The 16,678-nt window shown below is 43.8% G+C and overlaps 1 protein-coding gene across 2 annotated transcripts; it reads left to right on the top strand.

The window, feature by feature from the left end:
• Positions 1 to 2,454: 2,454 nt before the first annotated feature.
• Positions 2,455 to 15,819, top strand: IFNGR2 (interferon gamma receptor 2). Of its 2 annotated transcripts, none has more exons than XM_080374750.1 (7): positions 2,455 to 2,711; positions 6,816 to 6,942; positions 7,420 to 7,595; positions 9,560 to 9,708; positions 10,958 to 11,111; positions 12,255 to 12,409; positions 14,733 to 15,819. In XM_080374750.1, exons 1-7 carry the CDS (start codon positions 2,636 to 2,638, stop codon positions 14,907 to 14,909), a joined length of 1,014 nt encoding a protein of 337 aa, XP_080230876.1. In that variant the 5' UTR covers positions 2,455 to 2,635; the 3' UTR covers positions 14,910 to 15,819. The 2 variants fall into 2 exon arrangements, with proteins under 2 accessions (XP_080230876.1, XP_080230877.1); XM_080374751.1 differs by lacking the exon at positions 2,455 to 2,711 and adding an exon at positions 3,328 to 3,349.
• Positions 15,820 to 16,678: the final 859 nt, after the last annotated feature.

Consider the following 16,678-nt stretch of genomic DNA (forward strand, 5'->3'; position numbering starts at 1 on the left):
ACTCAAGCGTCCACATATAATAATCAGCCAGGCTGGGATTTTAGAGTAGCAAATAGAAAAATACACCCAAAAGTACTTACTATGCCAGTTTATTGCAGTTATGTGCCATAATGTATATTTTTTTTCTGCATATAAGACTTTTCAGTGATTTTAAAAGACTGTAACTTGCAGTGATAGATGGAGCTATTTCTCCTTCAAAATGTATTTCCTTCTACCTTCATTTGCTAGCTTCCACTTTCTTATATTGATAGTTTTTAGTGAGGGAAAGGGATCTGCAAGAAAAAATAATTTATCCCTTACTTTCTAATTTGACATTAACTTTGTTTTTTGCTCCCTAAGCTCAAAGAAAAGAAAACAATATAAATAATTATCTCTGAACCCCTGTAGGTACAGATTTCCCAGGTTAATGATTTTTTTTTCTTTTGGAGCCAATTGATAGGATCAGATGTTGCATTGACTCCAGTTCTATCTTCTCTTTGTCTTCATTAAATTAGCGTTTGTTCTCCGTTCTCTCCTTTCTCTCTTCAGCTCTCCTTAAGCTACCAGTCTTAAGAAGTCACCCTTTGTCCACTGATGGTGAAAACCATGTATTTCATAACCTTTTTCCATGAAGGCACAACCAGTCATTTCTACTTCCCTCCCAACAGCCTGCTAGACTGTAAGACAGTAATTTTTTGGGCTTTGACTTACTAGGAAGCTCCAGCTAAGAGAGAGATCAGCTGGAGCAAAACTAAAAGCCTGCAAGTTTCCTGTCTGGTTTGGCAATGGGAAAACACACATGATCGGTTATGGGATTTCTCTAACAGTTGCAGTAAATACGTGTCTTTCAGTGCAAGGGTAGAGGGGAACCCCACTTCAGAATTCATGTTTTGACTTGTTCTTTAACATAACTAATTTTCGTCTGTGAATGTGTGAATTAGAGATGCCACCAAAATTAACATGCCTTCTGGACATGCTGTTCTGATTTAAATTTCATACTTAGAAATTGCCAATGGCTTTCCCAGCTACCTGCTTGGCTACCTGCCACCAGAAATGCTTCACAAATCATGCAAACAGTGTGTGACTGAATTCCTCTGCTGTTTTCAGACATCACTATTAAAGGATCTGTGTCTCAGCACAGGCCTGGCACTGGGGAAATCCCAAAGAGAAGCTTGTGGAGTGGAGAGTTTCGGTAGAGCTCAGTTGCTCAACTGAGAGAGTTGAGTCACTTTTCCCAGAAGGGTTCAAAAACAGGTCAGGCGTGTTAAGTGCAGAGAAAACAGGCTTGGTCTCTAACTGAATTACTTTAATCTCTACCACCCTCTTCTAGCCTGCGTTATTTTGACAATCACCAACCAACCAGTTGTCTTTCCAGCATTTGCTTCCTCCCAACCCCCACCCCCACTTTGGTTTATACTCTTTTCTAGCTTTTATCATTTGTGTCAGTGTTAAAAAGCTTTGACTGAGATTCTGACCAGCTTTATTACTGTACCTCCCTGCAAAAGGAGGATCTTCGCCCTGAAAGCTTGCAGTTGGTAAGAGCAGGCCATAAAGGGCTAAGAGAAAGGGAGGAATCTCTCTGTTGGTTGAGGAAGAGCTGAACTACAGTGAAATCAAGTGATTCATCCAATCTTACTCAGAAATCAAAGCTGCCCAGTCCTTACCTAGTGCTCTGAATGCAAGATACTCTTGCTGTACTTGCCTGCTTTCCTTTTGTCAGAAATCCAACGGCAGTGGTGTAAACTTTGCTCAGGGAGCCTTCAGGTGGCCAAACGTCATCTTTATTAATATTAATTAAAGATGCGTTAAGTACCCTAACTCTGCATGGTTTCCTCTGTTGGTGGTTCTGCCAGTCATAGTTCTAATGACTGCCCAACCTTGTACTAATATATGAGAGTTTAATAGTATTTGACTTTTTTCAGGAGACGTATGAAACACTCCTCTGCTTTATGGCACTATTGTCTGAAGTAGAGTCAAAGCTCTTAAAAACAACAGACCCCTGCCTAGTGAATTTTAAAATAAGCAGTCGTTCTATTACAATAGTAGTAATCTGGGAGGAACGCTGTCCCCCGGCATCACCTCCACATTTTTCAATGGCAATACCGTGTGGAAGGTATGTGGTTAGGCTTAACCACGGGTTGGTGCTAGACGCAGCCAGAGAAAGCCGGGGAACTTGAACCACTTTAATGGAAAGATTTTTCCACATCAACCACACTCCATAACCGCGCAGGCAGCTCCCGGCCCCGCCGCATGCGGCGGTGACAGCAGGACCCCTCGCCGCGCCGGGCCGGGCCGGGCCGGGCAGGGCAAGGCAGGGCAGGGCCAAGCCGGGCCGAGCAGGCCGCGGGGCCACGCCGCGGCCCGTGGCCCAGCCCGGAGCGGGCGCCGCCGCCACCCGCCCGCAGCCACCCCGGCCCCCGCAGCGCGCCAGGCGGCGCCGAGGGCGGGCTCAGCCCCCCGTAGGCGGGGGTGGAGGCGAAGGCGGAGCGGGACCAGGAGGGAGCGGCCGCCCCGCTCGCCGTCAGCAGGCGCAGCCGAGGGGCCGGGCCGCGGGCGTGAGGCGGCCCTGCCAGGCCTGCCCGCCGCCGGGCCAGCCTCAGGCGAGTAGCCTCTGGCGGCGAGCGGGGCTGGGCGGCGGGGCTCTGCCGGCCGGGCCATGCCGTGTCGGGTGCCGCGCCTCTGCCTCCTCCGTCTCTTCCTCCTCCTGGGTTTGCTGCGGGCCTCGGGCGCAGGTAGGTGCTGCGGAGCGGGGGGCTGGCGGCTGCCACCGCCACCCAGCCGGCGCCTCTCTCCGCGCCTCCTCCCCACGGGCTTCCGGCCGGGCGGCGGCGGCCCGTGAGGTGAGGTGAGGTGAGGGCCCGGGCTGAGGCGGCCCTGGAGGCCTGAAGCAGCCCCGGCGGGTGCCGGAGCCGCCGGGGGGGATGCGAACAGGGCTGCCGCGAGTTTCCCCTTTCCTCGCCCGGCCCGCTGGAGCAGAGCAAGGCCGGCTTTGTCCAGCCGGCGCCGGGGCTGCCGCCGGCGCCCGAGCCGGCCCGCAGGCGGCTGCAGGCAGCGCGGCCCCGAACCGGCGTCGCTGTGCGAGAGGCCCGGGTGCGGCCCTGGGTGCAGCCCCGGGCGGGACTGGTGCGGTGTAAGTTGTTGATGTGGTACCCGCGCAACAGCCTCCTCCGTTTGGTTTTGTGAATTGACAGTTTAGGCGGGATTGGCTTTAGGCTTCGATGTAAATTTCTTGCCGTAAGGGGTGTGTGTGCGTGTGTTGCTCTTCAGGTCAGGTCTGAGCTATAGCTGTCTCAGAGTCAGAGGGTATAATCCTGGCTTCTGTATGTATTCCAGCAAGTGGGAAGAGCTGCTGTGACATGTTCTGAATGAGGTACGTGTGCGGCGTGGTCCTTGCTGGGGCAGGCGTGTGCCTCCGTGAGCTCGGCATGCCTGCTGCCATGCTCCCTCACGCGTGCCAGGGCCTGGCAGGGGAGCCTGGCGAGGCTCCCCGGCTCTCTGGGGTAGCTGCTGTTCCAGGCCTGCAGTCCGTGGCCAGACTTGGGAGCCCGAATGCCCATGGGTGGTTTGAGGGACCTGCTGCAGTCCGTGTTGCCCAGTCCCATCCCATCGGCATCAGTGGGATTTCACAGGGAGCCATTCCGGTGTTGGGCTTGAGCATGGGGCCCCCTCCCCCTCTGCACTTTCTCACAGGCATGGTGTGTTGTGTTTCTTCTGTTGCGAATGGAGATGCTAAAATCAAAGCCAAATGAATAGCCAGCTGTCGTCGCATGTCCCCACCTAGCCACAGGCTTCTGCTGTTCACCTTTTGCAGGCTTTGGTGCTTGTCTGACAGTGTAAGAAGCCAGTTTGCTGCACTAGAACAGCAAAAGTCCATCCAAAAAAAACCCCAGACTTCTTTTTTGCCCATTTAGGAAAACGATGTGTGCTCGGGCAGATGCAGGGGAAGGGATCAGTAACCATTCAGGAGCAGGAATGGAGGCTGCAAAACTGATGGCTAGACCAAGCTGAGCAGCTTTCACTCAGTGTAACTTGTGGCTTCACACTCTGCTATGTGGAAGCTTTGACTTGTGGCTTGAAGAGTCAGAAAGTCTGTGCATCAGGAAAAAACAATCTGAGCAGTGTTTGGCAGATGCCTTAGAAGAACTGGTTCAGCAAGACCACCTTCCAGATGAAAACAAAGGACAAGGCATTTGTACCTTTCCCTGACCTAGGTAGTTTTGGTTTTCTAGGATACTTGCATATGTAGGTGCTTTTTTCTGAAGAGTGCATCTTGTTACTTTGGGTCATACAAACTAAAATTGGTTAAGGAGTTCATTTTGTGATTTCAGAAATGTAAGTAACTTCCTTTGCCAGGTTGAGATATCTAACTGAAATACATATGTTTTCCCATAGTGTGCTATGAGACCAGATGCTCAGTGCAGCAGTAAATGCCTTGTGGCACACAGTATCTTGAGGATCAACTACAGTCATAGATCTGATAACATTTGCAGTGTTTTTGAAGCTGGTAGGGGAAATAATCTGTTTCTGAATGCTAATATAAGGCAAAATAATCAGTGTGTAGGCCTGACTGAGGAGGTGAACTAGCTGCCCTCATTCTTCATTTCTTTTTCCTTTTTTTTTTGAGAGAGAGAGAGAGAGGGAGAGAAGAAAGGAGAACACCAGTGCTTGTGTTTTGTTCTGAGGGGTTTCTTGAATTTTGTAAAATTAGTTTATAGTGGATGTCTGAGTGCACAGATTACTGATGGTGTGAGATACCTTGCCACATGCTAGACCAGCAGTGAGAGTGCAAGAAAGAATATGCATGACTGGACGGTGAAAACTTTTCTTGAATGAAGAAAAGGCTACTTGTTAGCCTTTAAAATACACCAGAGATTAGTGGTTTAGGTAGCCTTTGTAACTGTAAGGAATCTCAAATAGGTTTGCAAAGCTGAATGATTGGCCTGTAGCCTAAGGCGATATGTGTTTACTTAAGAGCACTGGTTAAAAGGTGAAGCTAAGGAATTAGTAAAATATGTAATTAAAACTTTGAGAGCTTAGCTAGTTATTTTGTATTTTGGGCTTAGGGTTCAAGCAGGTTTATAAAGATTTGTATCATCTCTTTCCTGCGCTTGGAGGATGTTAAGAGCCTGGCATGAGGCCTCTTCTGAAAGATAGTGCTGTCAGCATCAGTGTGCTTTTTACATCTGGCTTTGTTACACAGCACTAGAAATAAAAGAGAAAACTTTTTAACATTATCTCCATATTCCGAAAGAAGGATAGGGCCAGAATTTAGCTTAAGCGCTTGATCTTCTGATTTTATTTATGTAAAAATAAACAGACGATATTTTATTGTCTTAAGAACAACAAAAAAAGAAATCTTATCACATTGGATATCATATAATCTCTTGTCACAGTCTGTTTTGAGCTCAGAAGCTGTTGCCCCAGTATGTTTACTACATGGAGAAATAAAAGTCAAGTGTAGAAGGAAACCTGAACCTTTTTCCCTCATAGGGCAGGCAGGCAGTGAAGCTGTTGCCCAGCACGGCTGTGCAGGCTCTGTCCTCGGAGGTTCTGTGACCTGCCTGGAGAAAACTGAGCAGCTTGGTTTGATGCCAGAGCTGGCCCTGCTTGGGGCAGGGGCTTGGACTGGCCTTCCCACCTGAGTGACTGCAGTGCTGTGGTTAAAAATGCAAGGCTTTTCTGGTTTTAAAGGCATTTTGGTAACTGTGTTTTCCTGTATTCCTTGCCTCAGCCTCCTTCTCTTAATCTTAGTCTCTTTTGGCTATCCCAATTCCTTGCTGTTGGTCTCCTTGTCTTTCAGTGTTTTTTGGTTCTCCAGCCTGCTGTTTTGCCCACTTTGCCAGCTAACATCTCCTGCCAGCTGCTCTTCCACTTAACTTCTTTCTCATCTGCCTTCCTGTACTTCACCCACCCCCATTTCCCCAGCCCATGGTTCTCTGCCTTTTGGTGATCTGCCCTCCCACCCTCCGTTTGTTTTTTCTGTCCCTCTGCCCCCAGCTCGGTGCCTGGCCTTTGGCTGTGCTCCAGTCCCAATAGACAACTTCCTCCTCAGCTCTGCTCGGGCCGGCAGGGGAGTGGTTCTTCCCCTGTACTGGAGACACAACTGTTGGCTCTCCGCTTCTGTGTTGCTGACCTCCTGCCAAGCTGCTCAGAGTGGCTGCAGTCTTTGTTAACCCCCAGGAGTTTATAACTTGACCGAATTTGGGTGGACATTCCTACTAGTAGAAGGCACTCTCTAACAGAAGTTTCTGTCCTCTGTTTTGTGAGTTCTATTTCAAAAGTGATGAAACTTTAGGCTTGCAAGTGGAACAGCACACCATGTATTTGTGAATGTTTAAGTATGAGAATGCCTTTTTTTTTTCCCCCTTCACCTGTTTCTTTGAAAGTTTCAGTGAAGTGACCTCGACATTTTCAAACAGCTTAGCAGGAGGCAAATGGTCAGGGAAAACATGTTGCAAGTCGTTAACACAGTAAAATGTGAGATGCAGACCATTGAAACAGATGAGCTTCTGTGATGACAAGTGGCTGTAGACCTTAATTAATAATTTCATGAGGGAGCTGGGTGGGGTTTATTGTTTTGTGCTGGACTTGGTACTTTCAGTGCTGTGTTCTGTATGGAAAAAATAAAGGCAATAAGTTGCAATTCAGTGCTTTGTGGGTAGCAGCAATACTTAAATGTATTGGTACTAGTGCACCTAGAAACAGAACGAGGAGGAATGGTTTTGCCCGCAAAATGGTGAAAATGTAATGTATGATGACAGCATGTGGAGACCAAAAGTTAGTTACTGTGTAGTTGAATGTTTCAATAATTATATGGTTTCCTCTTCTTACTTTAGAATCTTCTTCCCATTTACTGGCACCAAAGGATGTGATGATTTATTCCTATAACTTTCATAGTGTGCTGAGGTGGTCTCCTGTTAAAGTGGATAGAGGGTTGGTGTTATATACAGTCCATTTTAAAACGTAAGTATATAGTTCTAAAAACAACCAAACTAATTTTGTTCAAATCCAGTAACACAATTGCTTTAAAACAATTCCCCCAAACCTAAAAATCAATAAGCACAGAAATGAAAGGGTTGTCTGTTACTGATGCTTTTATGTGTGTCCAAAAGCAGCTTCTGAAAACTGACAGTCTCTTAGCCTGGGATGTGTCCACTAAACTGCGAAAAGATTGAAGGCCTGAAGAGCACCCAGAAATGTTGCATAGTTTCCTGTACAATTTTAGCCTTACCAAATTCTCACTCACCAATTTTAATTTTTCCCAGATATTGAGGAGATGCAGGTGCTGAAATTCCAGGGCTGTGGAATTAAACCTGCATGAAAATGGTAGCTTTGTAACACATTCTTTTATTACAAAAATTGTCTAGGTGGGAGGGATTGTATTTTAGGTAGTTGCACTCTTCTGCTGATACTTTATTTGTCCTTTGTTTTGCATTGCAGGGGGGCCTTTAACCACTGGGATGAGATGAACTGCACCCGTATCGCCCAGACTGAATGCCGTTTGCCCTGGTCACTTAAAGAGCGGCGCTGGACTGTTGTTTTGCGCGTGAGGGCTGAGCTAGGGCACGTGACTTCTGACTGGGTGGAAACAGATCCATTTGTGGCAGAGAGAAACAGTAAGTGCTATTGATGATTTCAGTGTCTCTGTCTTAAAGGACGTTTCTTAAAAAAAAAAAATATCTGTTGTCTGTTCAAGACTTTTTTGACTCTGTTATGTACAAAAGCCAAGTGAGAGAATTGTAGGTGTTTGGTTAACGAAGACTGCAAGGCCTCAGTGTGTCACTAGGAATTTGATACTACTTAGTTCTTCTGTACTAGGGTTAGTAATGCACTCTTTCAACAGGTATTGAAAGAGATGAGTTTCCTTGGGTGGCTGAGCCTTGTATACAATGTTATTTTGGTAGTTTTCCGTTTTCTTATATCCTACTTAGCACTGCCACGTGCACGCATACACTCCCTTGATTTGTGGTAGTCTAAGTACAAAGTACCTGTTTCAATTGAAGAGATCCCTTTTCTAATAAATATAAATGGTCCTGACTACATGTGGAAGGGTCAAGAGTACACTTTAAATCCTGTTACATGTGTGAACAAGCGTATTGTTGTTCTGTATAAGGTCCGCTCTTTGCCTTGCTGTGATTGGTTTCAGGATTAGAAGTATGTAAATATTGAGTTAAAAAATATGTCTGAAATGGTAAGGAAGCAGAGGAACGGGTTTATTAACTCTTTAGCTCAAGCTCTCCCATACCTTTCAAGGAGCAGTGGTAGTCTCTGCTGCTATGACCATGACCAGATTCCCTGGGGACTGGTGGACTTCAGTTCTAAAAGTTGGATTTTCTCTAATAGTAGAGAGTGTGGGGTGAGGACTTGCCTGAATCCTGAATTGAAGTTTGCAACTGACGTATCCGTAGCTTGTGATGCAGGGCTGTTTAGGAGTGGCACGCTTTGGGGGTTGGGAAGGCACTGGGCTAATAGCAATACAAGACAAAGCAGAGGCTCGGTGTGGGAGAGATGTTTGTGTGTCTGTTCCTTGGGAGAGCAAGAGGTATGTTATGTGATCGTTCTTGTGTGACAGCCCTCGGGATCGGTTCCTAGGCACCGAGACCATGGACTACTAGTTGGGTATTCTCTTCTTTTAATGTTTAGATCAGTCCCACTCAAGAGGGGAGCTTTGGGAATCTGCGAGGGCACGCAACAAGGTGTTTAGAGTTGTACAGCAACAGGAAGTAGAAAGAAACTGAAATTTCTCTACCAATATAAAGATCATGGGGACCAGTTTTCTCTAAAGTAACAGTGGACAGCAGGTTCTGCTAGGTTTTTTGAGGTACAATAAGCAATGTTTGCATGCAAGGTTGATTTTTACTCTTTATAGTTACCCCTCTTTAATATGCAAGCAGCTGTTAATTACACTAGTATGTGCATGAGTGGGTTTTTTAAGATCCTGGAGTGCTTTACAAATACAAAGCTTAACTGGTGAAAGGAGTCAAGATACAACAGATAAATGACTGATGTCCATGTATGACCTGTGATCACACAAGTCTCATGCATTAGGACTGACAGTACTTTATAACATTTTTCATGGGTTAGACCTCAGAGTACTTCACAAAAGGAAGTTGTCACCTCTACCATTTAGGAAAGATGGATTCATGAGAGCAAGGAGGGGGAAACTAGTTATTCCTCTTCCAATGTATTGACCCAAACTGTGTTTTTTAGAGAACAAGGAATATGTATCAGGCTGTTTGAAGAAAAAAACCCACAAACAAAACAATATTTTATCACCATTAACTGCAGGTAAACTCAGATACATTCTAGTGAATATTTACTGAATATTCCAGGTAAAGTTAACAGGAAACTTTTGTATTTAATTATCTAGTTTCTTAGGCTTTTAAGTCTCTTTCCTTAGATTTGTAGTAAAGTAGGCATTTTAAATGCATTAAGTAGATGAGAAAATGTATTCGCTTTCTTGAGAAAAAGCTGTCAATGTTTAGCATGTTTGCTGAGAGCATCTAAGTAAAGCTGGAGATGGTATGATGAGCTGTTCAGCATCCCAGAGGTTCACTGTTCTTTCTGTGTTCATTTTCAGCTACTATAGGGCCCCCTAAAGTGAACAGCGTGATTGTAAGCTCTGACTCGCTTCTCATTAGTGTCACATCCCCTTTTGGATCTGAAGCAGGTGACTTTCTTCAGTATCATGTGTCCTACTGGGAGAACACAACAAGTACTACTAAAAAAGTAAGAATTCTCTCTCAATTATTTTGTTCATAGTGCCCTCATGACTAAGAGAGATGAGTCAGTGTCTCTTGGCAGTATCTTTTGGCAAAACAGCAGAAATGGAGGATGAAAACTAACTCTTTTCTCTAGCAGTGAAGACTACCATTTTGTGTCTTGAAAAAAAAGTTAATTTGGTCTTTGTACAAGTATTGCACATATTACAAAACTTCTGAAAGCACCTTCTTTTCCTCCATCTGAAACAAAGGTTAAATCACATTGCAGTTCAAGGGAGAGAATCCACAAAGTGTCAAAGATATCTTTAAATTTATATTTAGATTCCAAAGTTTGCTTAGGCAGTTTGGAAAACTCTGAAATCTCCTTCCTCCTTTCCTGCGCTGGGCTTGTTTGTGCTGGTAGCTTTAGTGACAGGCTGCTTTGGCCTCGTGTCACCTGTTCCTAGGGCGGAGAAAGGCAGAGTTGCTAGAAACATGCGCTGGACACAGCTGGAATGAGCTATCCCTGTTCATACTGAGACTTAGAGGTGTTGGTCTCATTGTGCACTTATGCTGCTGTCTGAGGCCCCGGGAACTGTGTTCTTGAGAGGCTAGCGTTGCAAGGGAGGGCTTAAGCTGCACTAAAAAAACCCCAAACCATCGTTCTGAAGTCAAATGTTTGAAAAACTGAAGCAGAAAAAAATAATTTATTAAAGAAATTTTCTGTTTCAAAGACCTTGCTAAATCTGAAAGACCACCACTTACTTCCTCTCTTGTACCAATGTGTATTTTTCTGACACACATAAAATACCTTCATGCTTGAGATTCAGACAAGAAGTCATGCTTGTAGGCTCCACCGAGGCCCTTATCTTAGTCCCTTACAGGTTAAAAATTCACAAGAGGCTGTGGTGGCTGTGTGGGGACTGTGGAGGTTTTGCACTGCCCATCAGCTGTTTTCAGTAGAAGGAGCTAAGATGGTGGAAGCTTTTCACTGAACTACACTTCCGTCAGTCTCCTCTGATGGTGGAGGCACTTCTCATGGCTTATTTTTTCCCTCCCACTTCCTATATTGTGCTCACTGCCTGAGCTGTTACAGAGGCCATGTCAAAGCATCCAGCAGCACATTGCTTCTCTTGTTTGGGAAAACTGAATTATGAAAAATAAAATCTGTGCTTTTTGAATGAGAAACTTAAACTGGGGGTGTGGGGTGGAGATTTGTGTTGAAGATAGGTCTGGTTTTTACAGTAACACTTTTTTTTTTCTTGCCTTTTAAACAGGAGACAAAGACAAGCAATACACTATTCAAAATCAGAAATCTAAAGGAGTTAACACTTTATTGTTTTAGAATCCAAGTAGAATTGATTACATATTCGGATTTCCAGTTGCTTGGGCTGCAAAGTGTCCCAGAGTGTTACAGGACTACAATGAGTGGTAAAAATCAAATTTTGTTGTTTTTTATATATAGTGGGGTGAGTGTAGACCATGAGTCTTAGATCATTTAACTGGGCACTTGCATACCCGTATTTGTCAGGAGTGCTAAGAGAGCGCCGCCAATAGTAGTTCACCATTGTCATTAATGGCAAAATAATAAGGAATTTTTTAATCGTTAATTGAGGGTCTGTGTTGTACTCTTTCCCCTTGTCCTTTTCCTTCATAAATACTGCTATGGGTAATGGGTATTACTTTCTAGAAATACGCAAAGAAAGAAAATACACATACTTGGTCTTTGGAGGAGGTCATTGATGGAGAAGATGGTATTACTCTTGCAAATCGTTTCCCCCATGAACTGCCTCCTGCAGGACAGGAATGTCCCTCTCCTCTTTCACCTGCTTCCTCCTCCGACATTTAAAGCTCCTTGTTTTTGTCCAAGATAGAGAAGGTGAGGGGAGGAGAGGGTGTGTGCAAGGTAATGGGAGTTTGTCCCTCTCTTGAATCTCTCTGTGTGATTGCCAGCACACAGGTACAACCGATTGTTAGCATGCTTTGAACACGCTTGAAGATGTGTAGGTGAAACATGCTGATGCAGTTTCGGAAGCCCCACAGGAGCTGACCTCCTGGGTAGTGTTGACCAAGTACTTGATCACAAGCCCCTGAGCTGTGATGTTGGAGTCTCTGATGCTCCCTTTGCAGAAAGGTGATGCATGTTCTGGAAGAGAAGCCCCTGGCGTTAATGGCCCTTGCTGACAACAGGAGGGTGGAAAGACAGATTGCATTCCCCACGGGCTCTCTGCCCGCCAGCGGCGATTCCTCCAGCTCTGCATTTGCCCTGCTAGCGTGTACAGTAGAAGCTTGCCTTAGGCTGCGTGATTAAGGGGTGGAAGGAAGCTCGTGGGAGCTGGTGACTTCAATGTGGAGTCACAAAACAAGCTACTTCTGAACACCGGTGTTCAGAGTGCATCTGTAGTAGGGTTGTGATCTTAGCCTTGGGAATTACTATACTTGGTAATCAAAGTGTAAATGTCAGCTTGCTGTATGTTGTTTTACATTTGATGATGTATAAATATGAACCTACCATATGTACATACATGGGGTTTTTTGTGGGTTTTGTTTGTTGTTTTTTTTTTTCTTTTTCAGAGGCAACCAGAGCTGGGTATAGTATACTAGTACTTCTGTTGGGGTTGCTTTTTGTAAGTCTGGTGGCAGTTGGTTTGCTTCTTCTGTGGAAATACCACAAAACAATTAAATATTGTTCTCAGCCACCTCTAGAAATCCCATCACACTTTGAAGAGGTATGTGTAGACATTTTTTGTTTCTTTCCTCCTGCCCCACTCCCCCTATAAAAGACAGCAATGGTCTTGGAGTGAATATGAACAAAGCTAGTTGTTGCATAACAGAAATAGATATAAACAATTGTTGACTCAGTGTAAACTGTTCTTTTCTCACCTATGATCTCCCACTTTGTTCCTCTCTTACTCAACAGATTTGTTTTTCTCTGCACTAAGATACAAATGCTGTCGTAATCCTGTTATGAAACTGGAGTAAGATTCTCTGTTCCTTGACTACCCCTTGTCCACCCCTTTCTAAGTCATCAGGCCTGAAACAGTTGCTCACTTTAAGAAAAAAGCTTTTTTGTGCTGCAGAACATGTACTTGGAACCTAGGTCTCTGATTGGAAATCGAATATGGAAAAGCAAATACTGATTAATTGCAAGGACTGACTTGAAGATGATGGACCACCTAGGAGAATGTTCTTGGGCTTTTTTTTTTTCCTTGTAGGTTAAGCAATACTCAGATGAAAAAGTCATCCTGGGATTTTTTTTTTTCCTTTATAGCTCACACATTTCTATACTAAACAGTTGTTTCAGTCCTGTTCATCTTCCTCTTTTAAAACAGGAAGTAGTCTTTAGCGAAGTTGTTGATTTAAAAGTTCTTGTTCAGTAAACATTCCATATTTTTAAAAGCTTGTATTTGTTTGCAGGTTTTTTAGGTGTATTTCTCTGTATATACCTGCATGTCAGAGTAGTCTATGTATTCTGGTAGTTCTGTGATTGTGGAGCTGTTTTTCCAGACTTTTACAGATGTATGGGTGAATGAACCCAGACTTTCTGCAGAGCCTTGAGTAAATTTTCTTTCTTCATGCTTACACAGCTTCCGTTTCATGGAGGCTCATTGGAGACAGCTGTATCGCATATCAAGCAATCCTTGTACAGTGTATTAAAATAGTGCAGCGTTTCATGCAAAGGACTTGCAAGAATAGAGTCTGTCATTGTGTTCTGGAGTTAATTGTATTAATCTAGAAAACATGCAGCAAGAGCAGGTACTCTTTGAACAATGGTGAGCCTGCTTTTGGGCAAAACATTTATTTTGATTTTAAAATAAGATATACGTGTTTCAGAAGAGGATCAACCAGCTTGGGGGTTCTCCTCTTAAAACACTGATTATTTTAAGGTAATATCATATGTACTCTTTTAGATTTTCAGAAAAAAAACACATGCTTCCTTCTTTTACAAAAGGATCTAAGCTTCTGGTGCCTGAGTTACAGGGAGCAGTTCTGCAGAAACGCCTTCACATAGCAAAGCCACATAGTGTCTTGAATTTGCTGAAGTGGATGTTTTTGAGTTCCCATATGAAACATTTAAGATGCCTGAAAAAATAATCCTGTTGCTCATTAGCCTTGCTATGGTTACAGAGGAAGTGGTGCCTTAATCGAAACTAAGGTTAATTTTATCCCACAACAGCTCAAGTCGAGCTGCAGTCCTATCTCAGCCAGATTATGAACCTCCGGCAGTACAGAACAAGCTTTTGAGTAAAATTACAAGCGACATCAGTCTCTTACCAGTGCAAAAGTGTCTGTGTTCCAGACATTTTATTTTTTCAAATCAAGGGAAGAGTGGTGGCAGATGACTTTTTGTTGTTGTTTTTCAGTACATGAAGTGATAGATGGCTTAAATTCCCAGTGAAACACAAGATCAGCTTGGTGATAAGGAGGGGGGGGGGCGGGCAGAAAGAACAGAAAGCTGTGGCCTACATTTTATTCTAATGCTCCTTTCTTTGATTATGCACTCATTGTAAAGCTGAGGACTTAATTCTGGAGGAAAGGGGAGCAGAGGAAGTCAAAGCAAAAAGTAACTACAAGAGAAGAATGCCACTGGAGTTTTCTGGTAGCAGTAACAGATGCAGACTGGACTTGTCTGACACTGAACAAACCAGAATCTTAGATCTCGTTTGCTCTGTTAGTGCTTTAGCCAAGCTGTCAGTCGCTAGATTCCTGCAGTTGGAGGATTATGTCCCCAGCTGTGTAATAGAGAAGAGTTTTCTCTATGGTTTGTTCTTAACAAGTGGGAATTTGCTTAAACATGAAAAGAGTATTAGCCAAAATTTAGTAAAAAAAAAAAAAAAAAAATGCAGGCTGCTTTAACTCACTTAAATGGATGCTTGCACAACTGATTACTTTTTTTTTTTCCCCACAGAAATAAGGTATTTTTAATTTTCACTGTGAATTCTGGTCTGAAGCAGTTTGCCTATAGGTGGTGATACCTGCTCTGTCTTTGTAATTTCTAATACATCTGTTTTGTGGATAGATACCTAAACTGTTGTTTCTGGCTTTTTCCAGTATTTGAAGGACCCTAGCATGCCTGTTTTAGAGGGGCTGGACAATTATGCCGAGGATGATCCCCACGATTCCTTATCTGTTGTATCTTGTGGAGAAGGAAGCCAAGCCTGTGGCAGCAGTTTGGATGGTCGAGCTCATCATTCACAAAGTATCTGCAGTGGCAGTGAAGTCACCTAAGCGGCACCCTCGTGAGAGTGCTGTACCACACCTTTGCAGAAACTCCTGCCTGTGAGCGATGCCGTGTGGCTGCTGGCAGGACAGATGACAAGCTCTGGACAAAATATGGCCACTGACAAATCCTGAGTGAGATGCTGCTTCCTGAGACTAGCGCGGAGCCTTTGTTTAAATGGCTTTTGCAGAGCTACAACAGCAGCTGTGTTCTGCCAAACGGACTTCAAAGGTGGAGCATGAAAGGGAAATGAACACTAAATTGCCTACAAACAGACGGTTTTAAAACTGTTATATTGACATCATCATATTTCCCAGCTCAAATTGAAATGAAGCTTTGAGAAGTAATGGCACTTTATGGTAGGATATAGAACAACCTAAAATTTTTCAGTGAGTGAATAATTGCACCATGAATTACTTTTATAATGGCTTTTGTTTTGTTGCCATATTTGTGCAGCCTGTTAGCACTCAACGTATATTATATCCACCCTAGTATGCTTTTCTGAATCATTTTAAGTACATGCAGTTTTCTGTGGCAGCTTCTTCCCTCCAGATAAAATTTCTTTAGGCTGTCATTTTTATAGTACTTCCCTCAACATGAACCTGTGCAAAGAACTGCTCCAAGAAGGACTTCCTAATGTCTGCCTCCTAACACATTCATGAGAAGCATTAATCTTCTGCTCCTGCAGTGAGACAGTCACTCTCCACAGCAAAACAAACTTTTAAGATAACTTTGCTCAGAATTTATATAACATGTATCAATAATTATCAGACACTAAAATCACTTGTTGACTATCAGATTATCCTGCAAATGGAAGTTGACTGAGGGTTCTGGTTGCAGAAGCAGAAGTTGTTAACCCTCACATCACAAGCCTGTGGGGTCTGGAAGGTATCTAATAAAGCACAAATTAACCACTTCTGTACTAGAAAGATTGTTTTTATTTGTTTGACTTTTTTCCTGGGTTTGATACAAGTTATTTTTTGGGGGAAAAGAAAAATCCAAGCATAAATATGCTTGTTTATTTGCAAATGACTTGTTCAAGTTACCTAGGTCTCTTAATGAAACCTGGTCACTGTCAGAGCTGTGGGTTAGCTGAGGTAATGCTGTTCCACCCCTTCCAGGAATATACAGGACTGCATGTAAAATCAGTAACTTTTTCCAAAAGCTTTATGAGGTTGTTTTCTCATAGAACTAATCTAGTCACTTGTGATCAGGCAACACACTAACAAATGTAGTTATCTGAAGACTTAGTGGTACTTGAAGTCTGGCAAGAATTTTAAAGTTGGCCACAAGCTGCATAATACCTACTTTTAAGTTCATCCGTGTTCTTTTTTATATACGGTGCTGTAAACAAACGAAGAATGACAGTCTTACAAAAGGAACAACCTAGCTGCATAACAGAGGGTGTAAATGAGAAGACAGTTGAGACTCCTCCTGTGAGTATTTAGCAATGCAACTTCCTGAATAAGCCTTACACAAGACTTCTGTTAGAGATAGTTGTTAACTAAATATTTTTTTACACAAATAGGCCAAAGTTAAAAACCTTTTGTTGGGGATAATTCAAGGGTTATTTTCACAACTGCCAGTTGTAGCAGGCCAAGCCATTACCTAAAATGAGCCATCCTTATCCACTCTGGCCTGTGCTGGAACTACCCGTGGTGTAGAAGCAGACCTTGGGCTGTTCTGAATGGAGCCTGCCTGGTTCTTGCACTATGCCATTTTCAGCCTCAGCTAGCAGAAAAGACACACAGAATCATAGAATGGTTGGGGTTGGACG

The sequence above is a fragment of the Falco punctatus genome (assembly GCF_963210335.1).
Source record: "Falco punctatus genome assembly, chromosome: 2".
NCBI lineage: Eukaryota > Metazoa > Chordata > Aves > Falconiformes > Falconidae > Falco > Falco punctatus.